General features: G+C 38.3%; 1 protein-coding gene and 1 non-coding gene across 4 annotated transcripts in view; both read right to left on the minus strand.

Annotated features, from left to right (window-relative positions):
* Nucleotides 1–3,113: 3,113 nt before the first annotated feature.
* Nucleotides 3,114–27,483, minus strand: part of CLHC1 (clathrin heavy chain linker domain containing 1) — a 33,059-nt gene continuing 8,689 nt past the window's right edge. For all 3 annotated transcript variants that reach the window (XM_070428434.1, XM_070428436.1, XM_070428437.1), the window contains 9 exons: nt 25,718–25,851; nt 23,544–23,745; nt 23,324–23,436; nt 22,846–22,930; nt 14,906–15,012; nt 12,807–12,981; nt 12,019–12,221; nt 6,979–7,158; nt 3,114–3,425 (listed from right to left, as the gene is read on the minus strand). In XM_070428434.1, the coding sequence (XP_070284535.1) occupies nt 3,229–3,425; nt 6,979–7,158; nt 12,019–12,221; nt 12,807–12,981; nt 14,906–15,012; nt 22,846–22,930; nt 23,324–23,436; nt 23,544–23,745; nt 25,718–25,851 (1,396 nt within the window). In that variant the 3' untranslated portion in view covers nt 3,114–3,228. The remainder of the gene's footprint in view (nt 3,426–6,978; nt 7,159–12,018; nt 12,222–12,806; nt 12,982–14,905; nt 15,013–22,845; nt 22,931–23,323; nt 23,437–23,543; nt 23,746–25,717; nt 25,852–27,483) is intronic.
* LOC139020235 (small nucleolar RNA SNORA20) lies at nt 22,533–22,667 on the minus strand. The gene has a single exon (XR_011473246.1). It is a non-coding gene; the product is annotated as a small nucleolar RNA SNORA20 (small nucleolar RNA).

Here is a 27,483-nt window from a genome sequence, read left to right on the forward strand (position 1 = left end):
GCAGTCCCAGGGAAGGCAAGCAGTGAGGCTGGGAGGACATAATCTTTACTGGGTAGGATAAACTCCTTCTGTCACTTCCTTGTAGCTTATCAGTAGAGCAATAGAATGGTGACCTTGGAATAGCCCTTGTAATGGAACACAGAGATTAACCTAGACAAGATTAAAATCAACAGAACTAGATAGAGACAGGATTTTTGACAAAGGTCAGATAAGAAACAAGGAACTGTAGAATGTTACCCAAAACATACCATGATGTGATTATAGAGGCATGCTTATAGGATCAAACTATATAAATACAGATGTAATAGGACAAAAAAAAAAAAAAGAAGAAGAACAACCTGGCTATGATGATTGACTGAACGCTGCCTCCATGTCATTCCTTCTTTGCCGACTCTGTCCACACCTTTGGGAACCCCTGGACCTGTTGGGGTTGGACCCCAACAATTCAGAGCTTCCCATGTGGTCAGCCGAATCTCGTTGGGATGGTTCCAGAGCTTACCTTCTCCCTCTGCCTAGTCCCGTTGTCTCGCTCTCCCTCCACAGTGCTGATACCTTAGCACAGCCCGCACACAAATCTCCACCTCACAGTCATTTGTACCCAAGTGACACGCTTATCTAAGGAAATATAGAGTCCCACTGAAGGCAGGGAGGAAACCTCGATCTGCTGAATCTGGTGGAATACCTCACACCTGTGGGAGAACACTGCCCAAGCCCTGATTCAGAGAATTGAGTTAAACTCTATCCAGGTGACAGAGTGTCACCTCATGGCCAGCCACAACATAGGGATTGAGCCATCCATGTATGAGAGCAATGAAACGGAAAAGGCCTTTTCCCAAGCAGGACCAAGTTCAGGCAATTCTTAAAGACCCTTAAAGAAGATTCTAAAACCACCCTCACTACTGACACTCCTTGTAAACCTGATAAACCTTAACTATCAGAAATGTTCCCTGCAATAAATTAAATTTCTCATACCCTGTACTAATACCTTTTTGTTACCTTAGGCAGAGTTAAAAAAAACAACAACATAAGTTTCTCTGTTTAGGAACTCTTTATGATTCATCTTCCACCTGTTTTTCAAGGTGAATGATCTCATTTCACTAGTTTTTCTGCAAAAGGTCATGCTTTCCATCCTCTCACTAACTGACTTTCTGGAAAGGCCACAAAAGAACCTTTCAAATCTTGGTTTGAGTGTTAGTCAATGTAATGGCTATGCCAATTTCTCACGTTTTAGAGCCAACTTTGTCATACTGTGTGGCAAACGGCACTCAAGTAGATAACAAGTCATGATCTCCAAGCCAGCCTTAGCTTCCACCCTTCAAAGCCAGGATTCCCACAGCCTGCAGACCTGGACAGCCTTCTAACTGAAGAGATGGGAGGGATTAAGAGCTGAGAAGAAGAAAGGTCAAACCCGAGGCTGCATGGTTCCCAGAGACAGGGGGAGAGGAGGTTCTGCCCAACATGGCTAGAGGCAGGCGGCTTGTGTTTGAGGTTATGTTCGCCTGTCTCTGAGAGAAATCTGAGCACATTAGTTACTTCTTTCTTGCCAAGAATTCTTGAGATAGTTAGATTTCTCAGTTATGAATTGAAAGTAAGGTAAGTCTTATGTTATTCACTTGTTTCCCTGCACTTACCTCAGGATGCTTTCTGGATCTGCATGCAAATAACAATTTATGTAAGGAGGAAAAAAATCAAGGAGGTACATTCACTTTCTTCGCTATCTTTGACCTTCTTTGCAGGAGAACCACCTGGTAATTAGTATTATGTTTAACTGTGGGTTGGTACAATTTTTGTACTCATTCGGACAACCAGTGGTTTTCAACCATTTGGCAAAGAGGGCCTGGCGACATTTCGGCTGGTCAGGCAGGACTAGTTGGGATGAAACAGGGAGCGCTACCGGCCTCTAGTGGATAGAGGCCCGAATGCCGCTAGACATCCTACAGTGCACAAGGCAGCCTCACACAACAGAAAATTATTTAGTTCAAATTATTCATAATGCAGAGATTGAGAAACCCTAACGTACAAATAATTCCATGTCCTCCTACATGTTTTCACCTCTTCAGGAGATTCAGGCATTGCTATTTCTCCTCCTCTCGACACTCTACCGGCCTGGAGAAATTACAAGCTGCTTGGTGGACAAGCTCAGTGTACCAAAGGCAAGTAAAACCCAACTGTGAGGTGAAAACAAGCTTGCCCTTGGCTCATGGGCTCCCTTCGAAAGGTAGGGATATGCTATGTGGGGATCGGTGAGGGGCCAGCTGCATCATAAAATAAAAAGGGATTCTCAAAATTGCTTCCTAGGTCTGGGTCTTGCTCAGAAACACCCAGAGATGTCTAGCTCCCAGCTTCGTAGTAATCTCATCTCCCCACTTTGAATCAAAGGTTGAACACTGTGTAAGCAGAATAACCAGGACCCTCTCCAGTTGGTTTTCAAGCCATCTCAATGATTTTGACAAAACAGACTGTCCACAATCTGGCAGTAAATTGATCAGCCTGGGATATTTTGTGATTACATTTCTTTTCTGAAGAACAGACTGGACAGGTTAACATTTTTCAAAGCTAAAATTATGGTATTAGCAACAACTTTGCAGCCAGCTTGTGCTTCAACCCTGAACAGCAGAAAAGTCAGCCAAGTCATAAGGGCCTGCTTAAGCATATAACAGTGCAGGATCGCTGCAGAACAGGCAGGATCCTACTACAATATGGCCTTTGAAATGTCTTGAAAACAAAGCCCTCACCTGCAGGCCTGCCCTCATTCCTGCTCCAACTGAAAAGCTCAAAGAGAAAAGAGTGCTAGAATTTTAAAACATTTTAATGTAGAGTAACATTTTTTTCTTTAAAGGGCCATCCTCCTAAGAACACTATGACATTTGATATTTGGGAAGTCAGACAGACAGGATACAATCACACCTTCCTCAGTTCTTGCTATTAAATTAGATTATCAGAATGGAGCACATCTGCACATTACCTTATGCCCTTAGATAGAAATGCCTAAACATTTCTATACAAAGTTATATTCGTGGATTTTATCAAGATTCAATACAAGAACTAACCATATGGACAAAAAAAGAAGCAACAATGTAAATGTTTCAAAATCATAACAAAAGAAACATGATTTATTTCTGAGCTTCCTATTCCAGATTTATTTATATTAGTTATTTCAGAATCAGTCTGCCCAACCAACATACACAAAATGTTGCAGAAGCTCCCTCAGCTGGTTAAGCTACAGAACTACCAAAACACATGTTGCATTAAGTTGACTGTATCATCCTCTTCAGAAATTTCTATAACTCCAGCCTGAGATCGAAGAATGGACATGATATCATTACATAATCTGTCAAAGCCATTCTGTGAGCATATATTTGCCATTTCTTGCCACCTTTCTAGGGAGCAAAATGGATCATTTACCATAAGATGTTCTATTGCATCTAGGGGAAAAAAATATAATAATAAGTATGGCACTTATTCTTACTTGATAATCCACACTTAGCAAATGTTCAAAAATAGAAAGGGGTATTATTTAACTCAGTTACTATGATTCCTGTGCCTGAGTTTAATGTGGAGTGCTTAATCCAGCTCACTGTAATACCTTCTTCTCTTTTTTCATTAATCTTTTCAGGCCTCAATTCAACCCTCTAGCATTTCTCACATTCCCCACTCCTCCAATCACCTCCTCCTTGGTAAAGTAGCAGATACTGAAGGCTACAAGAAAGGGAGCTCAGAGAGTGAATAATGTGGGCTCAGGATTATGCAGAGTCTATAAGGTACCACTAGAAACTATCAAATAACTGAGAGTTATGGGTCTACTTTGCATGACCCTTCAAACACTTTTACAAATGCCCTAGTAGTGCTCACCCAAGGCTGAAGAAACTCTTTGGCAAACCCTCCATCCTATCTCTAGATAGGGACTTCTTAATGATGGGGCTTCTATAACAAACATTTTTCTGAAGAAAATAATATTATTTACTTTTATAAATCCATTATAGTGACCTCCTTGGGAGATATCTATTTATGAAACTCATTTCTTATCTACTTCTTGTATTGCTTAATGATAAGTAATGAAAGTTTTTCATTTTAGAATACTGTAATCACTATTATTTTATTCTACCCGTGATCATTATTTTTCTATCAAGTAAATATTTTAGTTGATATCTATAATGGTAATTTCAAAATTATCTTCCTCAATGTTTTCATGTAATTTACTGTTCTATGACCCCATATGATAATTTAAAATCAAGTTGTCTGCTTACGTTCCTATATTAAATTAGAGCAACAATTTTCAACCAGTGTACCACAAGAATTTTTTAAAACATGAAATACCTGACTCTTTAGTCAGGGGCACTAACCTGTTTTCCCTTATATTGTCAAATTTAAAAATGACAGCCAATACAACAATAGCCGTCTGGTGTGAATGAATCAAAATTATACCCTTTATTTTTTCAGATCTGCAAAAAGTATTTTTTTTGGCATGCCGCAGAATTTTAATAATTAGTTTATGTGTGCCATGAGATGAAAAAGGTTGAAAATTGCTGAATTAGAGAAAGGAAAGAGGAAAGATATAATTAGTTATTTTTGATCCCACTACAGAATAGCTTCAGAGTAAATATATATCATTGTTGCCGAAACCGGTTTGGCTCAGTGGACAGAGCGTCGGCCTGTGGACTCAAAGGTCCCAGGTTCGATTCCGGTCAAGGGCATGTACCTGGGTTGCGGGCACATCCCCAGTAGGAGATGTGCAGGAGGCGGCTCATCTATGTTTCTCTCTCATCGATGTTTCTGACTCTCTATCTCTCTCCCTTCCTCTCTGTAAAAAATCAGTAAAATATATTTAAAAAAATATATATATATACATATATATATATATCATTGTTATTTACATATATAAGAATAAAAAAATGAATTTTATACCTAAACATTTAAAATACATATAAAAATTACTAATATACACTTATACTAATATAAAGTTTTTACAGGGTTAGCAATTATAATTATTACTAGAGGCCCAGTGCATGGATTCATGCAGATGGGGTCCCTTGGCCTGGCTTGTACACTCTCGAAATCTGGGACCCCTCAGGGGATGTCGGAGAGCCGGTTTTGGCCCAATCCCCATAGGCCAGGCCGAGGGACCCCACTGGTGCACAAATCTGTGCACCAGGCCTCTAGTATGCATATAAGATCTTTGGTTAATCTCTTCCCGCCCTCCCCACTTCCCCCTTCCCTCTGAGATTCATCAGTCTGTTCCATGTTTCCATGCCTGTGGTTTCCGCTCCTGCATTGTCTGCCCCCTGGTCACCGGTCAGCTGGTTGCTTAGGCATATATATATATATATATATAGAGAGAGAGAGAGAGAGAGAGAGAGAGAGAGAGAGAGAGAGACTAGTGGTCCGGTGCACGAAATTCGTGCATGGCAGCCGGGGGGGGGGGGGGGGGCTGATCAGCAGCCCCCATGGAGGCCCAGAGAGAAAGAGAGAGGCAATGGCGGATCAGAGCCTGCCTCTCTCTCCCGGCCTCTCTCCAGCCCAGCCTGCACCCTCTTCAATCAGGGACCCCTTGGGGGAATTTCTAAACCAGCAGTCGGACATTCCTATTGCAATATGGGACTGCTGGCTCCTAACCGCTCACCTGCCTACCTGCCTGATTGCCCCTAACTGCCTCTGCCTGCCTGCCTGATTGCCCCTAACCACTCTGCCTCCCTGCCTGATCATCCCTAACCTCCCTGCCTGCCTGATCGCCTCTAACTGCCTCTGCCTGCCTGATCACCCCTAACTGCTCTCCCCTGCCGGCTTGATCTCAGCCCCAACTGCCTCTGCCTCCCTGATCACCCCTAACTGCCCTCCCCTGCCAGCCTGATCTCGCCCCCAACTGCCCTCTCCTGCTGGCCTGATCTCGCCCCCAATTGCCCTCCCCTCCTAATTGCTCTCCCTCCTGCCCACATCTCCCTCCCACCACCCATTTCCCTCCCTGCCCCCAACTGCCCTCCCCTGCCGGCCTGATCTCACCCCCAACTACCCTGCCCTGCCAGACTGGTTGCCCCCAACTGCTTTCCCCTGCTGACCTGATCTCGCCCCCAACTGCCCTCTCCTGCCAGCCTGATCTTGCCCCCAATGCCCCCCCGCCCCCGCATTGGCCTGATCTTGCCCCTAACTGCTCTCCTCTGCCAGCCTGATCACCCCTAACTGCCCTCCCCTGCCAGCCTGATCACCCCTAACTGCCTCTGCCTGCCTGATCACCCCTAATTGCCCTCCCTTGCTGGCCTGATCTCTCCGACAACTTCCCTCCCTTGCAGGCCAATTTGGTTCTGATTGGTTGGTTTCTATGCCAGTCAGCGTCAAAAGCTCCACCTCCAACCAGCCATTGACTCCTCACAGTTCACCCAGATTTGGTTCTGATTGGTCAGTTTCTATGCTAGTCCGCATTAAAAGTTCCACCTCCTAGGCAGCCATTGGCTCCTGGCACTTCACCCAGATTTGGTTCTGATTGGTCAGTTTCTATGCCAGTCAGCATCTCTGGGCCTTATCTCCAGGCCTGATCAGAGAGGCAGGGCTGATCAGCAGCCCCCATGGAGGCCCGGAGAGAAAATTGTGGATCAGAGAGGCAATTGTGGATCAGAGCCTGCCTCTCTCTCCCGGCCTCTCTCCAGGCCTAATCAGCAGCCCCCTCAGCAGTCAGTGCTGGGTCGCTGCGCCTCCACCAGCAGGAGTCAGTGATTGACTTCCGGTGTCGGTCGAGCCTTCGGTCAGTCATGACGGACCCTGGGTTTTTATATATGATGTTCCCCTGAAGCTTCATAAAGATTCTCTCTTCATTCTAATTCCCTCAAAACAGACTCATTGACATGGTGATCTCCACATTTATAAACTAAAGTTAACTGTTACCAAGAAGGAACTATTAGAAGATTGAATAACTCAAACATAATAATCTAGAACCTTTCCCTAAATAAGCCACTACTATTTCTTCTACAACATTTTACCTCTACTTACCTTTCCCACCTCTATTTATTTCATGAAGTAGTTTAATGCCAACTTTTTTCATATCTATAGAGAACAGATAAAGTATAGCGAGACAAAAAGGTAAAAATGGTGGTTTTCCATCCCATTCTTTAGTTAGACACTGAATTAATCCATAGTGGGGACATAGCTTTATTAGCTGCATCAGGTCATCTGAAAGCAAAAATGAAAGAAAAAATACATATATATTTATTTATTTATAATTCTCACCCGAGGATTCCATTGTTTTTAGGGAGAGTGGAAGAGAGAGGGAAAGACAGAGAGAAATATCGATGTGAGAGAAACACATTGATTGGTTGCCTTCTGCATGCACCCTGACCAGGGCCCAGTTGGGGAGGAGCCTACAACCAAGGTACATGTCCTTGACCAGAATTGAGCCCGGGGACCCTTGGGTCCACAGGCTGACACTCTATCCACTGAGCCAAAAACCGGCTAGGGCTGTTTGGCTATATCTTGATGCTCATATTTGGTCCAACTTCTAGTGAATATAATGCCATTCTTTCCGTGTCTGCACAGAAAAAGGGCTTCATAATTTTTTTCCTAACAATATAAAGTATTCAGAAACTAAAAAATGAAGATTTCAAGAAGCCATTAGCTAGTTTAAGTAGCTGGAGGTTAAGCCAGATGAAGTTGCTTACAGTTGACCATTTTTTACTCCAAAAAAAGCAATTTCATATGGTTTAATCTATTGGTTAACCACTGAGGTAATTTAGGTAATCCAAAGCTACAATTGTGATTTATATTCTTAAAATATATACTTTGTGTTAACTTCCTAAATTTTTAAAAAATATTTCTTTATTGATTTCAGAGAGGGAGGGAGAGGGAGAGAGAGAAACATCAATGATGAGAGAGAATCATTGATCAGCTGCCTCCTGCATGCCCCCTACTGGGGATTGAGCCTGCAAACTGGGCACATGCCCTTGACCAGAATCCAGCCAGGGACCCTTCAGTCCACAGGCTAACGCCCTATCCACTGAGCCAAACCAGCTGGGGCAACTTCCTAAATTTTTTAAAGTAAAAATGTTCTTCTTGGATCGCAACACAGGTAATTTTCAGAATAATTTCTGATAGATTTTGAAGAACTATCATAAACACAATCTGAACTCCAAAAGACAACGTAAAGTAACCTAGTGTTTATTACTTACTGTACTGGAAACTTATATATATTAGATCACTGCATTTAATACGTAGTATAAGTGAGATATTATTATTCTCACATTACAAGTGAGGAAGCAGGCTTAAAGAAGTTAATTTTCCCAGGTTATACATATGGTATAAAGTAGAACAATTCATATGATCCCCAGAGTCTATGACCTTCCAATCCATAGTGCTGCTCCTCCAAAACAATAATTACATGTGTGTGTGCACTGAATGTATGCAGGTATACCCATACATGCACACAAACACAGAGAAATTGTAAAAGAGGAAACAAGGAATAACAGGATATCATTCTATGTCAATGCAGTTAAACAATTTTTAGAAATTCCCTAGGGATGAAAGATAAATTTATGATTTGGGTCATTCAGACTATCCTCTAGTAAGGTGAAGCTATTTCTATAGCATCCCCAGCCTCCAACATTTCCTAACTCACCCGTCTTCTCCTTTTCATTCAATCAGGTATTTGAATCCCCTTCTCTATGAATTCATTAATTAATCAATATTTACTCAATTATATGCAAGATATGGTCTCCGACTAATCAGAAAGGACACAAATTCAAATCCTGACCTTTCCCCACTGCTTATGACACTTCAGAACCCATTTCCTTACCCCTTGGTTTGATATATTATTCATCGTAATTTATCTCATAAATGTTCTGTTTTAATAAAATTCTAAGATATGGTATTTGTTTAACTCATAAATACCTAGAACAGTGGTTCTTAAAATATGGTCTAGGGCAGTGGTCGGCAAACTCATTAGTCAACAGAGCCAAATATCAACAGTACGATTGAAATTTCTTTTGAGAGCCAAATTTTTTAAACTTAAACTATATAGGTTAGGTATATTGTTATTAACTTAATTAGGGTACTCCTAAGGCTTACGAAGAGCCACGCTCAAGGGGCCAAAGAGCCGCATGTGGCTCCCGAGCCGCAGTTTGCCGGCCACGGGTCTAGGGTCTATAAAGTCAAAACTACTTTCATGAAAATGCGAACTTGTTACTTGCCTTTTTGCTTGTCATTCTCTCACAAGGACACAGGGGTGCTTTCCAGAGGCTACGACATGTGATATTACAACAAACTGAATATGGGAGCAAATATGGAAAACCATATACCTCCTATTAAACCAGCCATTACAGAGATTTGCAAAACTATAAAACAATGTCACTCTTTCCATGAAACTATTTGGTGTTGGAAAGTCACTTTTCATTAAAAAAATATTTATAATATGTAAAGATTTATTTTAAATGAATAAATTAATATTTTAAAATTTTATATTTCTCTTAAAATAAATATCAATAGATATTACCAACATAACTAAAAGCTCTTTGTGATCATCAGTGCTTTTTAAAAGTGTAGAGGAGGACTGAGCCCAGAAAGCTTGAGAGCCTCACCTCAGATCTAGAATAAGCTAGTTTCCAGAGAAGTACATTTATTTGTTTAATGATAATGAAGAAGGTGAACACACAAATCATTTCAGGCTTTATTCTAGAAATTATTAGGAGGAAAAAAACCAAAATGATTCTTTACTTCTAAAACAGATACTCTATTAGCTTTATGCTTTGGGAACAAAAGACTTTTCTGGTTTTGTTTTTGTGTGTGTTTTTAATTTGTAAATGTAAAGCTGATAATTTAAATCTGAAGGAGAACATTTTTCTCTGAAACCAGAAAGTATTACCAAACTATACCTGTCCTCCGAGGCCTTGGAAAGATGATACCTTTGAAAGCTATAGTTGTTTCTCATTAAAATGTAAAATGAGCCCTAACCGGTTTGGCTCAGTGGATGGAGCTTCGGCCTGCGGACTGAAAGGTCTCAGGTTCGATTCCGGTCAAGGGCATGTACCGTGGTTGTGGGCACATCCCCAGTAGGAGGTGTGCAGGAGGCAGCTGATCGATGTTTCTCTCTCATCGATGTTTCTAACTCTCTATCCCTCTCCCGTCCTCTCTGTAAAAAATCAATAAAAATATTTTTTTAAAAAAGTAAAATGAACAAAGTAATTTTCAAAACAATGTTTGTATCTTTTAAGTTTAATTTTTCTCAGGTTATTATTATTTTCATCTGATGATGTTATACTAAATAAATTCTGCAGATAAATATCAAGGTTCTAATTATTTAAGAGTGCTATTACTTAATTATTATACTATATTTAATTATTTTAGAGCAGTGGTTCTCAACTTGTGGGTCGCAACCCCTTTGGGGGTCGAAGGACCCTTTCACAGGGGTCGCCTAAGACCATCGGAAAACACATATATAATTACATATTGTTTTTGTGATTAATCACTATGCTTTAATTATGTTCAATTTGTAACAATGAAAATACATCCTGCATATCAAATATTTACATTACGATTCATAACAGCAGCAACATTACAGTTATGAAGTAGCAACGAAGATAATTTTATGGTTGCGGGTCACCACAACATGAGGAACTGTATTAAAGGGTCGCGGCATTAGAAAGGTTGAGAACCACTGTTCTAGAGGAACAGAATAATCATGTTCTAAGAGTAATTAAAAACCTATATTCCATGCCTGAACCCTGACTAAAATAATTCTTACCAATGGAAAAATAATAATACAAAAACTGAATCTGTATACTTAGATAATTATAAAATATATCATTGGAAAGTGTACATAAAATGAATATTGAGTAGTTTCTACTATGCCAGATTCTGTTCTGTTATTGTGTGCATATAGGCAAATTACTTACCTTTCTGTCCTTAGCCTCTCTGGGCACATAGGTGTGTTTTTTTTTCCATCTATAAAATTGGGATCATACTTGAACCTACCTCATAGCCCTAACCAGTTTTGCTCAGTGGATAGAGCGTCAGCCTGCGGACTCAAGGATCCCAGGTTCGATTCTGGTCAAGGGCATGTACCTTGGTTGCAGGCACATCCCCAGTAGGGAGTGTGCAGGAGGCAGCTGATTGATGTTTCTGTCTCATTGATGTTTCTAACTCTCTATCCCTCTCCCTTCCTCTTTGTGAAAAGATCAATAAAATATTTTTTTTTAAAAAAACCTACCTCATAGAGTTAACATAAGGATTAAATGAGATAATTCATATAAAAAGCTGAACTATTATCTATTTTACAGTAATAGTATCAGGCATGCTGTTATATAGTGAATGAAGAAAGTAACTTTATAAAAGAAATTCTAAGTAAAAGTCCATTTATTGTTTGAAAATTACCAGATTCAATAGCCATAAAATATCCTTTTCCTGGGAAAATGTGACCTAAAAGTGCTATATTTTATTTCATTTTGCAACTGGGGTACACAGCCTGCACATTGGGACTGCCGCTGCCAGGGATATGGGGAGCTGTCAGGACTGCCTGTACATTGACTTAACTGCTGAACCAGATTCATAGTAAGAGATCAGATCGTTAGACTAGGGTCACCCTAAAAAGTCCACAATTCTCAGATCACTGCCCAGTCGCAACCTAGGTGTTTCAAATTTTGAAATGAATTTTATTTCACCAATTTTTCATTTCTAATGCTTATATCATAATTCAGAACATTTATATATATAATAAATAAGTTCAGTTTTTTAATCCTTTAAGTAGTATGGCATAACATATCTGCAAAATGTATCTTTAAAACTGTATATTTCAGAACCATCCAGTTTATTAAATGTTTATGTATTGAGAAAACATGTAATATCTTTGAAGGTCAAGAATGGAAGTCAAACAGCTTAAGCTTAACTGTTTTACTGAAAATTACAAAAGAAATCTACTAGTACTTATCATTATATGCAAAATGGACTTTATAATGTAAAGCCAAAATATTGCCTACTAACACAGGTGATCTTACAATTAAAGTCCAGAATTCAAACATATATAAATAAGAAGGCTTTATTACTTACCAGAAGTAAAGTCCTTGAGTTGTTGTATGTATTCCATGGCCTCATGAAGCTGATCCTGTTTACACAGGCAGAGAATAACTTTGTTGAACAGGTTACATTTACTGTAGATGATCTGAGCTAAAGCCAGGCACTTGGCCTTGTTATGAGTATCCTGATCTCCATAATCACAAATCACATCCCCAGCCTCCTCAGAAAATGTGAGCCTAAAGCAAGGAAATCAATAAGGCACACATTACTGAGTTCTTAATGAGAGGATAAAAATGAAGTCTTGGAAAACTCAGCACAGTAGAACTGGAACTTCTATGGTCTATAAGAATTCCAAGTTAATAGGCAATTAATGTCGGAGAAATTAAATACATCTAAAATTTAATAGCAAGAAGAAAAACAATTAGCATATACTCCTTTGGAGGAAGACATTTTGGCAAAACTGAGCTCAAGTTATTCAAAAACTTATAAACAATGTTAAAACTCTCCTGGAAAGACTGGAGGGATTTCAAAATATAAGGTAAACAAAAATTCTGGCCACCCTCCTCCGCCTTTCCTCCGAGATTCCGCACTTTGTTCCATGCTTCCATGTCTCTTGATCCTCTCTGTTCATCAGTTTATTTAATTAATTAGATTCCATATATGAGTGCGATCATGTGATACTTGTCTTTCTCTGACTGACTTATTTCATTTAGCATGATACTCTCCAGGTCCCTCCATGCTATCTCAAAGAAAACTATTAAATTTTTGAGAATAAACAACTTTATTAACCAAATACCAAAATTAAGTTCAATTTTGCTTACCTTTCTTGAGTGACCCAGTGGATAACTAAATCTAAACGTTTTTCTGAAAGTCCACATTTGATTCCTTCCAGGGTTAGTTCTGCATTAATAGGACGTCTATTAGCATGACTTGTGCTAAAGATAGCCTCAAAAAATGAGAGTAATGGAAAAGGCTTTCCTCTAATTTTTCCAGCAGCTACAGAGAAAAATAGAGTTTTTAAGTAAAATACTTTAATAGTTTGTTTTGTCTTATTTCATATCATTTTCATCTCTTTGCATTTTTAAAAAAATTTAATCTAAAATTACATATTTGTAATTTTTGTTTGTTTCTGTTGTTAATCCTCATTCAAGGACATTTTTCCATTGATTTTCAGAGAGAGTGAAAGGAGGGGGGAGAGGCAGAGAGAGGAACATCAATGTGAGAGGAACACATCAATTGGCTGCCTCCCCCATGCACCCCGACCAGGGCCAGGGATTGGACCTGCAACTGAGGTATGTGCCATTGACCGGAATCAAACCCAGAATCCTTCAGTCTGCAGGCCAATGCTCTATCCACTGAGCCTAACCGGCTGGGGCCATATTTGTAATTTTTAACTAATGCTTATGGATTAAACATTCTATTTTGGATAATGACTAAACATTACAAGCTATGTAAAAACCAAGGCAGAGATTGGAGTGACTATAAGCCAAGGAATGCCAAACATTGTTGTCGGCCACCTAGAAACTAGGAGAAAAGCATGAAAGGTAATCTCTCTCAGAGCCTCCAAAAGGAACTTTAAAAAGCTGAAAGGGTATACCACCAGCAGATCTGCACTATAAGAAATGATAAAGGTAGTCTTTCAAGCAGAAAGAAAATGATCCCAGGGAGGAATACAAATCTACAAAAGGAATGAAGACCAAAAATGGTATATGCTCTGAATATAAGAATTTAGAAATATATTCTTTTTATATAATATGTTAAGTTGTACAATATCACCTGAGAGTAGCATGTGATAAATATTTAATCTATAAACCCTAAAGTAACAACCAAAATAAATCAACACAAATTTATAGCTCGTAAATCAACAAAGGAGAAAAATGAAATCATAAAAAAATTGAACCAATCCAAAAGAAGGCAGAAAAAGAGAGAGAAGGTAACAAAGAAGAGTTGAGGAAAACAGCAAACAAAACTGAACCATGTCAATAATCATATTAAATATAAATGATCTAAACACTGCATTTGAAAGACAAAGATTGTCAGATTGTATAAAAAAGTAGGACCCAAGTATATGTTATCTAGACAGCATTGACTTTAAATAAAGACACAAATAAATTAAAAGTATGAAAAATATACACACTAAGATTTATCAAAAGAAAGATGGATTGGCACTTCTAATCTCAAAATTTACTAGAAAACCATAGTAATTAAGGTAGTATGATACTGGCATATGATGAATATCTAGAGCAATAGGATAAATCAAGAGTTCAGAAATAAACCCTGGCCAATTGACTTTTGACAAAGGGGCCAAAAAATTCAATGGATAAAGGAAAAGTCTTTTTCTTAACAAATGGTGCTGGGAAAACTAGATACCCACATCTAGAAAGGAATGCATTTGGACCCCTACGTCCCACTATACACCAAAATGAGCTTATACTACATGACAGACCTAAATACATAAACTCTTAGAAGAAAACACAGGATCTTAAGTTAGGCAAGGAGTTCTTAGATACAACAGCAAAAGCACAGAAATAAAAGAAAAAATTCATAAACTGAATTTCATCAGAATTAAACATTTTTATTCTTCAAAAAATACCATCAAGAAAGTAAAAGAATAATCCACAGACTGGAAGAAAATATTTCTATATCATCTATATGATAAGGGAATATAGAAAGAATTCTTGCAACTCATTAATAAAAACACAAATACTGCACACTATCCCTCCCGAGCCTTTCTCCTCCCCCTCCCTCTCTTCTCCATCTTTCTCCCTTGTACTGTTACAGCTCAGGAAACTGAGTAAAAAGTAGATAGAGATAAGACTGGAGCCTGGATCTTTCGTCTCCCAGTTCAATACTCTTTCCATTCTATCATGGGGGAAAGTATAGCTGCATACATATAGAAGGTTCAGAGAGAAATGCTTACCCTTAAATTTATTCACTGTCCCAATGTTTAGAAGAATTCCTCTAGGACTTTTTGCTGCAAAACAAGTGGCCTTCTCATATTCACCAAGTGAGATTAATTCATTGAACCTACAGCCATTACATTTCATTATACATTATAAATAGTAAACAAAAAAGAAAACTGATTAGAAATCTCTAACATACACTAAACACAGTTGCATAGTAATATAGAAAAGCAATTCTAATAAATGATAAGGAGATTCATTTACTCTATAAGAGGTTATTTCACTTCTTTCCCTAATATTCTATCATTTTTGTACCCTCAGAAAAAAACTCTCATTTGCCAGCTGACTGTGAACCTGATCCTGTACTTTATTCCTATACTACTTTATAGCAAGCCATAGAAAATAAACAGAATTTGAGGTGAAGTTACAATGAGCTCAGATTTTTTTCTCTCATATCGTCTCCAGATAAAAGGGGGTGTCAGGGAAAAGAAGGGCAAGCTGCTTAGAGGCTCATCTAATGAACACAAAGACTGCCAAGTTGAAGATCAAGAGGTACCCTTGGTATTCAGAATTTATGTTGCTCTGCAGATTCCCAATTAAATATGAGATTAACACAAGAAGAAAAGATAATAGTTCAAATAACTTAAGCCTCTACTCCTCTTCCTAGGGCAAAATATCTTCAAATCAGGCCTTACCTCACAATTAATAAAACTATGGCAAACACCCATTTACACAGTGTTGCAAATGAATGTGGAATCCCAGAGGGGAGAAATATCAAAATAATATTAAGTAAAATACATAAAACGTTTAACCTCAACAAGGTTTTTTCTCTCATATCTAGAGCTGGCAGACTTAGAGAAGCACATAGTGTAAGGAAATATAATGGGCTTTGGTACCCCCTCACCCCCACAAAATAATCTTCACTCCTTATTTGTATCATATCAACATGCAAATCAACAGTTGAAAACTTTTTCACATCTAAGATTAGGAACATTAAATATGTTCATTACATATGGACTTTATAGCCTATGAAGTAACCTCTTAAAGAATAAAGTCTTAAATTTCTTTAAGCCTCTATTTTACACTATAAATAATAAATTAAGTATTGGGCAAAAATATGCCAGCCAGTGAGGCTCAGTGGTTGAGCACTGACCCAGGAACCAAGAGGTCACCAGATTGATTCCCAGTCCAGGCACATGCCCAGGTTGTGGCCTCAACCCTCGGTCCCTCGTGGGGGGCATATTGTTGGGAGCCAGATGTAAGCTGGCAAGGTCCTTGCACCTGTAGGGGATAGCAAGGCTGGGATCCTTACCCACACAGTTTTCCCAGACTTGTTTGGATGGCATTTATCAGTAGAATAAGAGCAACATTTGTAGAATGAGAACAGCCTCTCATAGCTTACTAAGAAGTCTGTAACTGTTTACTGAGATATGCTGTACTGAGAACTTGTCCTTCTGCTGTGTCCTTCCCTTAGAGATTAAGAGGAACAAAGAATACATTCCTCTTGATAGACCTCCTATTCAGTGTGTTATGTATAAATAGTATTGTGTGGCTAATAAAGTTGCTTCAGTTCATCAAGAGAACTGGGGTCCTCCCGATCCCGCTTTCCTGTCTTTCTTTCTTTTCTCAATTCCCACCTCCCTGCCTCAGCCCGGCTCAACACTGTCAGGCTGGCCCTGACAGATCTGGCGCCCGAACAGGGACTGAGGAACTGGGAAAAAGACGGTGAAGAACTCCGTTGGGCTTGGAGAGACGACGATGAGAAACTCCTCCGGATAAAGAGTGCACTCATTAAGGTAAAGGAGGAGCAATTTTTTGATAATCGGGAGTAAAGCATGGGGCAATTAGAATCTAGAGAAAATGCTCTTTATGGGCAAATGTTAAAGTTTATGCTCAATAGTAAAGGAACTAAGGTTAATGACAAGCAAGTAGAAAATTTTTTAAAATTCATTCAGGAGGTCTGCATTTCCTTATCGGATTTAATACGGAATTATTTAGATCCCAGGCATGACCATAATCAACTGTCTCTTAAGCCAGAAAAAAAAGAGAAGCAGTGTGATAACACAAAACAGAGGTCTAAAAAAGACAGTATATTAAAAAGAAATAATATAACTTTTAAAGACAATTTAACTCCTCAAGATGAGAAGGATTTTGAGGAAGCTGCTGCTCTTTGTCATGATGATAATACAAATATTGTTCAGGCAAAAGAGGAGGAAAAATGTTTTTCTGCTGGAACTGAAAAGGGCAATGATATAGAGAATATGTTGGAATGCTTTTTAGAAAAATTAAAGCTTCTTGGCAAGAAAAAGAGAAGCTGCGGGGGCCGTTCCCGCCGCTCTCCGCTGCCTTGTGCAGCACCAGTTCCACTTTCCCCTCTCCAGATGGCTTTACAGGAGGCACGAAAATGTGGTGAAGAATTGGGCATTCATGCCTTCCCTGTTATAGAACAGGTGAACCCTCACACGGGACAACGTGAACGTGCTTATGACCCGCTTCCTTTTAAAACCTTGAAGGAGTTAAAAACAGCCTGTGCTCAGTATAGGCCCACTTCCCCTTATACTTTAACCATCTTGGAAACTATGGCCTCAGAGGCTCTCCCACCTAATGATTGGAGAGCTATTGCCAAGGCTTGTTTATCAGGAGGGGATTATCTCTTGTGGAAATCAAAATATAATGAAAAGGCTAAGGAGCAAACTTCTCGTAATCGAGCTGCCCAGATTAATATTTCTTATAAAATGCTAATAAATGAAGGAGTCTATACTGATACCTATAATCAAATTCAATACCCCCAGAAAGCTTATGGACAGATTAATGAAGCTGGAATTAAAACCTGGAAAAAGTTGCCCACCTCTGGTCAAAAAACAGAGGAGCTCTCAAAAATTATTCAAGGGCCAGATGAAAAGTATCAGGATTTTGTCTCTCGGCTATTACAGGCTGTTGGCCGAGTAGTGGTGGATGGAGAGGCTGGCATGTTAATAGTTAAACAGTTGGCATATGAAAACGCCAACACTGCCTGCCAAGCTGCACTGCGGCCCTATCAAAGACAGGGGACTCTCTCAGATTATATCCGCATTTGTGCAGATATTGGTCCCTCATATATACAAGGAGTTGCCATTGCAGCTGCATTAAAGGGAACCACCATTGAAGGAATTCTTCAGCAACAATTTAGCACAGGGAAAAGTCCAACATACAAGTGTTACACTTGTGGAGGAACAGGACACATATCAAATCAGTGTCCTTCTAATAAAGGGATTAATAAAGGAAATGGCAGAGGTCCCAAACAACCTGGACTATGCCCTACATGTAAAAAAGGAAAACATTGGGCAAATGAGTGTAAATCTAAGACGGATGTCCAGAGAAATTCTTTGCCTCAACACCAGTCGGGAAACTACCAAAAGGGGCCAGCCCAGCCATGGCAAATAACAGGGGCATTGTCTGTTTACCCTTCTGTCTCTATGCCATCTCAAGGCCAGCAGGCTGCACAGTATCCAGCCTGCCACAGAAAACAAAATAGATACAAGAGCTATTCCAAGCAACCCCCGGAAGTACCGGGCTGGACCTTGGATCCATAGAGATGAGACATTCTATCTGCCCTGGGTGCTGCCATTGCTTATTAAAATAAACAAAATATCATTAGATTTAAAACCTCCCACATAGAGAAGAAATGATGATTTCCTTGCATTTCTGATACAGCTACAGCAAATGCCACCGGATCTGAAATTTAAAAATATGTCTGGGATTTCTGTACACGTGTAAAGAGAAAACTAGCTTGGAACTAAGGCACCCATTGTCCGATTTTGGACATTTAGATAGAGTTCTAAGCTGAAATCTCTTTACAAATGTACAAAATAAAACCCAAGACTGATTATTTCCTAACAAAACTAGCAAAATTTGACCCAAAAGAAAAAAGATACAGGCTAGATTCTAGCAGCAGGATTGGCATTTCCATAATAAAGAACAGTTTTTAAATACTAATAAAGAATATTAAAAAGTTAACTTCAAGGCTGAAAAGGAAATTCAGTAAAATTATCTCTGTTACAAGAATTTGCTAAAGAATATGCCTTAAAATAATAAATTAGATTTAAATCTCAAGAATTATTGAAATATATTAATTATAAAAATCTAAATAGCCCAGATAAAAGACAGCTACACCCTTTAATTAAGGCTGGCTTCCCAAAACAATTTCTAATAGAGGAAGGGCTAGCCTCCCTTCCCCCAACAGAGCAGGAAGGCCAAAAATTTCTCGCCAGTGACAACTTTTAAAGAGAGGTTTGCCTCTCAGTTTCCCATCCTTAGTAGAAAGAATGTAACTAATTTGCATTTTAATGGTTACCTATTTCCAGTCAATGGCAGCCCAAGGCTTTGAGAGTTTACTAAATTGAATTAAATATTTTGAAATAACTAAATACTAAAATATTAATCTAAATTTCCCTCATGAAAAATCTAAAGAATAAAATTAAATCTATTGATTGTGTCATGTATTTTTAAAGTTTATTCTTAAAAATGTTACTGATTGAGAAATGCTAAATATTTAACTTGCCAGTTAAGAGTTTATAGTTCTAGTTAAATAAACTAGAAAAAATCATATAATTATAATAAAATTTCAACATTTGTCTAATTGAAAAAAGAGGATAAATTTTATTATCCCAATCAAAATTTTTATATACAAAGATCAGTTTTAATTTAATTGATATCTTTTAATAATTATAAAAGATATATAATCTTTAAATTATATATACACATATATATTTAATAGTCTTTTAAGTTAGATTTTAAAACTATAATCAAAGAATAACTTTAGGACATTTCATGGGCCCTGAAATGTTTTCAAAAGTTTATTCTTTCTTCTTAAAGAATTTTTTAATAAAGGCAATTTAATATACTTGAAATCACATAGAAAACTTTATCAAATAAAAGTTAATAAATATATATTTTAAATTTTTGCCTCTAAGAAAGGGAAAAACAAGTTATCTTATTTAATATTTCTTAAAATACAACAATAGAATTTTAAAATATATTTTAAAATAACAAAAACTCGTTAATAATTTTTAATATTTTACAACAGCATATTATACATTTATTCCAAACAAGCTTACAAACTAATTGTTTGGCAACAATTTAATAACATGAAAGGATTTTATCCCTTCCACTGTGTGGAAGGCCCCCTGGGAAGGCACTTAAGCATTCTATATTAGCCTCTCTTGACCTTTTTGCCAAGGGGATCCCTCTTCCAATTACCTATAGCTGTTACCTAAGCTCTCTGTTCATACTGAGGTTGAAGCCTCATGGTGGCTGGTACCATGGATCTGTCTCTTGCCCAATAGCGTAAACTGGGCCCTCTCTGGAGAAGAAACCTGGGTTCCCCATGATCAATGCCGGGGCCCCACCAGCAGGCGAGGGATTCCCAAGGCAGTTACTGGGCATGGAGGCCACAGGGGCATACACTACCAAGAAGACAGAACTGAACCTCACATCACCCTGCTTGGCCCCAGAGGATGGCTGGTTAGTCAATGACGGGTAAGACCCCTCAGGGAGGGGCGACCTAAGACAGGCACAGTCGCAGGGGGCCTCAGGGGAGAACTTGGGGATCAACAGAGGTGGGGCAGAGATCCTCACCCCCCCCCCAACTATACAGGGGCTTGAACACTCGCCCCTTCTGAAGAAGGTCTCCTGCCCCCATGGCTGCTGCTCTTCCCATGCCCAGCTCAAATCGGGACCTAAATAACAAAAAAAAACTTGATCCAGCCGAAATCGGTACCCAAAAAACAGAGACTTGGCTAACAGCAACTACCCTATATCTAAATCCAGCTTAACACCAGAAATGCTCAGGGCCTTCTCAAGAATGCAAAATAATCCTTTCCATTAATATTTACAATATAAACTAAAATTGTTATTAAAATATTAAATTTGACAATAAAATAATAGTCAAATTTTCAAATTAATTAAAATTATTCAAAAAGTATTAACTATAATTATCATTTCATAGTAAAATTGCTTAACATACAATAAACCTAAAACAGTCATATTTTTGTACAAAAAATTAAAATTTAAAATTATCTAGACTACATTATAAAATTTCCAAAAGCCTCCTAATAATTAAATTTATTAAAAAAAAGGGGGGGGGAGGATAGTGGAAAGATAGTGGAAAAATACCATGTAAGGAAAAATATCCTATAACTAATTTACATCTAGAAAAATTTTTTTTATTTGTAATGCTAACAGCAAGACACCCATAAAAAACACATATGGTGTCAAATAAGCCAAAGAAAAATCGTTTGGACAAAAATTAAAAAAATCCCAAGTCTAAATTATAGATATGATTCCTTTATTAACCTTTGGTCGAGAATACGTTTGTATATTTTCAAAAAACAACTCCAAGACCATGTGGATTCCTGCAACAGAAGAGAATTATCAGGACTACTCCAGCCACAGAATAGCAGTGGCCCCGTGAGACAACAAGAAGAGAAGCAGTCCAGAAGTGAAGATAGTGACAACACCTTATCATGCTAGCAATCAGCAGCTGTGCGTTGCTGCAAGTTGCCCAGGACCAAACCACAGAGGGTCGGACCTGCATTGCCACCATTTGTCCACCATCCAGAACTGAAATATTACTGCTGACATGTACACATAAAAAACTGTCGGACACTGAAACATGAACTTCACCTAAAAAAAACAAAGAAGGGGGATCTGTTGGGAGCCAGATGTAAGCTGGCAAGGTCCTTGCACCTGTAGGGGATAGCAAGGCTGGGATCCTTACCCACACAGTTTTCCCAGACTTGTTTGGATGGCATTTATCAGTAGAATAAGAGCAACATTTGTAGAATGAGAACAGCCTCTCATAGCTTACTAAGAAGTCTGTAACTGTTTACTGAGATATGCTGTACTGAGAACTTGTCCTTCTGCTGTGTCCTTCCCTTAGAGATTAAGAGGAACAAAGAATACATTCCTCTTGATAGACCTCCTATTCAGTATGTTATGTATAAATAGTATTGTGTGGCTAATAAAGTTACTTCAGTTCATCAAGAGAACTGGGGTCCTCCCGATCCCGCTTTCCTGTCTTTCTTTCTTTTCTCAATTCCCACCTCCCTGCCTCAGCCCGGCTCAACACTGTCAGGCTGGCCCTGACAGCATATGAGGGGATGTTCCTCTCTCATCGATGTTTCTATCTCTTTATCCTTCTCCCTTACCCTCTCCCTAAAAATTAATAAAAACATATTTAGGAAAATATTTTTAATATCAAGTTGATGATGAGGGAATGCAAGAAAAGTATAAATAAAACTTAAATCAACACTACAAACCACCTATATTCTCTGAAATATTTCCTAGACTACTAATCTAGTATTTTTTAAATTTTATTTTTATTGATTTCAGAGAGGAAGGGAAAGGGAGAGGGAGATAGAAACTTCAATGATGAGAGAGAACCATCAATTGGCTGCTTCCTGCATGCCCCACACTGAGGATCAAGCCCACAACCTGGGCATATGCCCTGACCAGGAATCGAACTGTGACCTCCTGGTTCATAGGTCAACACTCAACCACTGAGCCACGCTGGCTGGGCCCAATCTAGTATTTTATCACAGAGAATTATCATTTAAAATTCTACCTTATTTTCTAATTTGTCTATTAGAATTAAAAAAAAAATTGCAATGTCTAGTCCATGCCTGCAGAAGAAATGAAACAGTTATTACATTTCAATTTACAATGGCCCAATGTTATTTTATCCAATGCATATAACTGCTCAGATCATTGAAAAGACTATGACAACAAATAAATGGGAAGTACTAGGGTAAAATTTTAAAGATACAAAAGCTAGAGACTATAGCTCATCAAGATGCTAAATAAATGCTAAACATTTAATTAATAAATATTAAAGATGTATTTAATAAGTATTTAAATACATATTAAATGATTGCAATATTATTTTAACAAGGAAAATCCAAGCTTTTAAAATATTTGCCTTTCAATGTAGGAAAGCAAAATTTCAGCTTCGTTTGCCTTGCCTGGATCATCTTCCAATAGCTCTTCAATAAAGCTTTGGTTACCTATAAATATCGAAAGATCCACCAGATGATATTTAAGGTTATACATTAATAGAAAATATTAAGCATGCAGATGTTTAATACCAACCACTTAATGCTATAGTTTCTAATAGCATCAACCTCTTCTAAACTGAGTGCCTCCCTTTCCTTTTTTCTTATTTTAAGGTACATTTTCAGGTATTATATCTTTGGTTCGCCAAGTCTACTCTTTACCAATTATCTGTCAGCTATTGAAGGAAGAAGCCCATAGGATAACAGAGACCTAACCGAAATAAGTACATTTTTGCTTTCCTTAAACTCTATCTAGGAAAATTCCCACTCATTAGCTTTCTGTGCACTGGGGGAAGAAGTAATGTTTTCCATTATTTGTGTTAATTAAATATATCAATAAAGTACCATGTAAATCTTGGATTTGCTCAATTTGCTTCACGAAGTCTTCAAATGAACTGCTCTTATCAGATTTTACCCATGAAGTAAGTGCATATAAAATAATCTGCAGTCTTCGATGACTATAAAGATAAAAACATCAACAACAGACTGAATCTAAAATCAAAATGTAATATTAGAATAAACACATATAAAAACTTCAAACTTTAAAAATAATCAACTTGCATACCGAAACTCTAATTCTTTGTTCAGACTTTCAGCTACATTTTGCCGTTTTACTATCACAATCATTTCCTCCTCTAAATCTGCCTTCCTCTGAAATGGGACATATTTTTTTGACATCAGTTGTTTAATTTCTGCATATTTATCTTCCAGATGTTTCAGGTATTTATTGAGAGCATCTAAATTGAAGGATTCTTCGAGAATCATGCCTACGGGAAAAGGGAACAAATCAAACCAGCCAAGCCATGGGTGGGACTCTTGTGCAAAAGTGCAAAATATGTCAGTGAGTTCTCTATGTCAGGAAATGACTAAGAAATGGTAGCATGAACTTGTCATTTACTGAACATAATTGGAATTAGCATACAATTTTCAAATGGCTAGCAGTTTTTAAACATACCAGTGAATATTCTAGAAAGACTTTAGCATCATTTGTTGTTGTTAATCCTCACCGGAGGATATTTTTCCATTGGTTTTTAGGGAGAGGGAGAGAGAGGGAAAGACAGAGAGAAACATCGATGTGAGAGAAACACATCAATTGGTTGCCTCTTGTACCTGCAAGAGCCCCAACCAAGGGCCCAGGCTGGGGAGGAGCCTGCAACTGAGGTAGGTGCCCTTGACCAGAATGAAACTCAGGACCCTTTGGTCTGCAAGCCGACATTCTATCTACTGAGCCAACCCAGCTAGGGCCACACTTTAGCATCTTAAGAAAGAATTTTTGAACGACCCCATCACCATACCCTGCAAACCCCTAAATATTACTGTTACTCAATAACACTAAGAGGATTTCTGACCAGTAATTTCTCTCTAACCAAATCTTCCATTAAACTATTCCTGCTAACCCCAGGGTAATGTTTATTCTCTGCAATGAAAAGCTTATAAATCCCAGCCATATCTCAGTCCTCTCTCCCTCTCAAATTGCCCCTTTTACTCATTATTCATCACACACACACACACACACACACACACACACACATGCACATGCACACGCACACGCACACGCCAAATGATTTCCCTTCTCATTCAGGCTAATTGTTGCCTTTAAAGGTATATCTCAAAATTCTCCTCCAGAACCCCTTTTGGATTAATCCTACTCAATTTTGATCATTACCCTACCCTGAATCCTCTAGGCATTTAATCAATTTATCTGTTATTCTGTACTTATTCATATGTATCTTATTTATGTTTTGTTAGTTATAATTTTACATTTGAAAGGAAATCTATCCCCTACCTCCGCCTAACACAGGCTGACTGATCATTCAACCTCAGTTGAAATCCTCTGGTGTGGAATAGCTTATTATTTCAAGACATAGCTTCTTCCACTGAATCCAAATCCTACTTCCTAAAATTTCCACCTATTGATTCTGCTTTTGGGTAAACACTAGTTGACATCCATAAAAGTTTTGAATACAGTTATCTATTCTCAAAGTCATCCTTTTCCCCAGGATGAATATTTATAATTCCTCTATATTCATCATATAAAGCTCTCAGCTTCCCGAATAAATTCCAGGAGACAGAATGCTACTTACACTTCCCCAGATACACTTGTCCTCACTTTTGTCTCCTTTAGTTGTTCATTTACCCAGCAAAAAAAAGTTTCCTGAGCCTGTTTGAGAAAATCTCCCGATTAAATATTAGGAAAAAAAAATCCAGGATACACTACAATTTCTTAAAATGTGGCTTAGCTGAAGATGAGGAACCAGTGAATGCTGACATAAATATGAATCAACAATATTCACAGAACCTAACACACGACAGTTTTTTCATGTATTATACCATGGGTTCTCAAACTCTAGAGTACATTAGACTAACCTGAGAACTTGTTAAAACACTGATTGTTGGGCTCTACCCCCACCTCACCCCAGTCCCATGCCCAGAATTCTGACACAGTAAGTCTGCACTGAGGTCAAAGAATTTGCATTTCTAACAGGTTCCCAGTTAATGCCGATGTTGACCAGGAACCACAATTTAATATTCTGTATATAGTCCAGTCAGTCTGGAACTCTTTTAATCTTTTAGGATTTTCTCATTCTCTTGTTTCTATCTAGAGTCCTGGCTAAAGTTGTTTGTAAAGGATGGATAAAGTCCTGTTGTACTCGGAAGATCTATACATGGCACATACATATTAACTTGTGTAATAGGTAATTAGAATTTCTTTCAAATATTTTACACAAAATATAGTACCTGGAATAGGTTTTGAAGGGTCTTTGAAGAAAGGAAAATGTTTTAGTTCTTCCACATCATACTCTGCCCTAAGTTGTTTTATTTTGTCTATTTGCAATTGAATATTTGAGGAATTATTTTCAATAACCTTCATTCTGGAAAACAAAAAGGCATTCTTATGTTACTTTCAACTAACTTAATTATTTAATCATAAGATTTGTAATAAAACAGGTTAAATCATTATTTTATTTTGCCTAATTGTCATTTTGAACCATTATGGATTTAGGTGGAAGTTTACAAAACAGTGCCCCATAAAAAGTTTACTAACCTCATAGTGAGGAACAATTTTCTTTCAGAGCAGCAATACTATGACTCACAACCTTATTGGAAATTTGTAATGTTAAACATAATAGTCTGGCCACAAAGCACTATCTATTCCCTTTAGTTGAAAATTACCTTTGCATTGAAAATTCATTTTTCAAAGTAATTATCCATTTCGTAGGGCTGTCACAGCAAATTACCACAAACTTGGTGGCTTAAAACAACAGAAATTTATTTTCTCTCTGTTCTGGAGACCAGCAAAATCAGTATCACTGGGCCAAAACCAGAGTGCTGTCGGGCCCATGCTTCCTCTAGACCAGCTAGGGGAGACTTCGCTGCTGGCCTTTTCCAGCTGCCTTCGTGGCTGCATCACTTCAATCTCTGGCTTCCCGGTCGCATTCCCTTCTCCCCTTGTCTTTGTCAACACTTCCTTTGCCCTTCTCTTATAAGGACACTTGTGATTGAGATTAGGAAATTTGTGACACTTGTAACACCCACCTGGATAATCTGAGATAATCTCCCCATTTCCAGATCTTTAATGTAATCACATCTGCAAAGACCCCTTTCCCAAATAAAGTAACATTTCCAGGTTCTCAGGATGAGGACCTGCTATCTTTGGGAGCCATTATTCAGCCTACTGTAGTAATTCTGATCCTAGAGCTGGAGGAATGAAAGCACTCCTCTGAGAGAAAACTGAGTTCCTCCTGCAATGGGGATCTTAAAGACCAAGAAGAAGATATAAACTTCTTTCACGCATTATTTGAAGTTTACTTCCTAACTTATCACTGTTATGTGGCCCAGGGAGAAAATAACAGATTAAAATAAATTAGATACATAAATGTCACACGGTTTTGGCAGATTAATAACAAGTTTGTCAGTAGATAAGGGCTGTCTGCATCTGATTATTACAGAGCTCTTGGTAAGTACAGATTGCTTGGAACAACAGCTTACAGTATTTATGAAAGAGGGACTGTGAAAATAAAATTTCTTTTGGCTTTCATCCAAATAAACTTATGCTTGTGAAAGAAAGCAATGTTAAAATTGACTCTCTGCCCTGGCTGGTATGGCTTAGTTGGTTGGAGCGTTATCCATGTACCAGAAGGTGGTGGGGTTGATTCCCGGTCAGGGCACACACCCAGGTTGTGGGTTCAAGCCCAAGTCAGAATGGGGTGCGTATGGGAGGCAACTGGTCCATGTTTGTTTCTCGCATGGATGTCTGTCTCTCCCTCCCTCCTTTCTTCCTTTCTCTGAGATTAAAAAAAAAAAAAAAAAGTCAACAGTCTTTCAAAAGAATTGAAAGCAGGGACTTGAAGAGAATGAATGTTCTTAGTGACACTATTCACTAAGAACATTACATTGAAAAATGTAATTATCCATTCACTATTTCCACCTCAGCCAAAGGTGGAAACAACCCAACTATTCATCAATAGATAAGTAAACAAAATATGGTATATACATACAACGGA

The sequence above is a fragment of the Myotis yumanensis genome, unplaced genomic scaffold, assembly GCF_028538775.1.
Source record: "Myotis yumanensis isolate MYYU_CA2020_CCGP unplaced genomic scaffold, mMyoYum1.0.hap1 SCAF_11, whole genome shotgun sequence".
Taxonomy (NCBI): Eukaryota; Metazoa; Chordata; class Mammalia; order Chiroptera; family Vespertilionidae; genus Myotis; species Myotis yumanensis.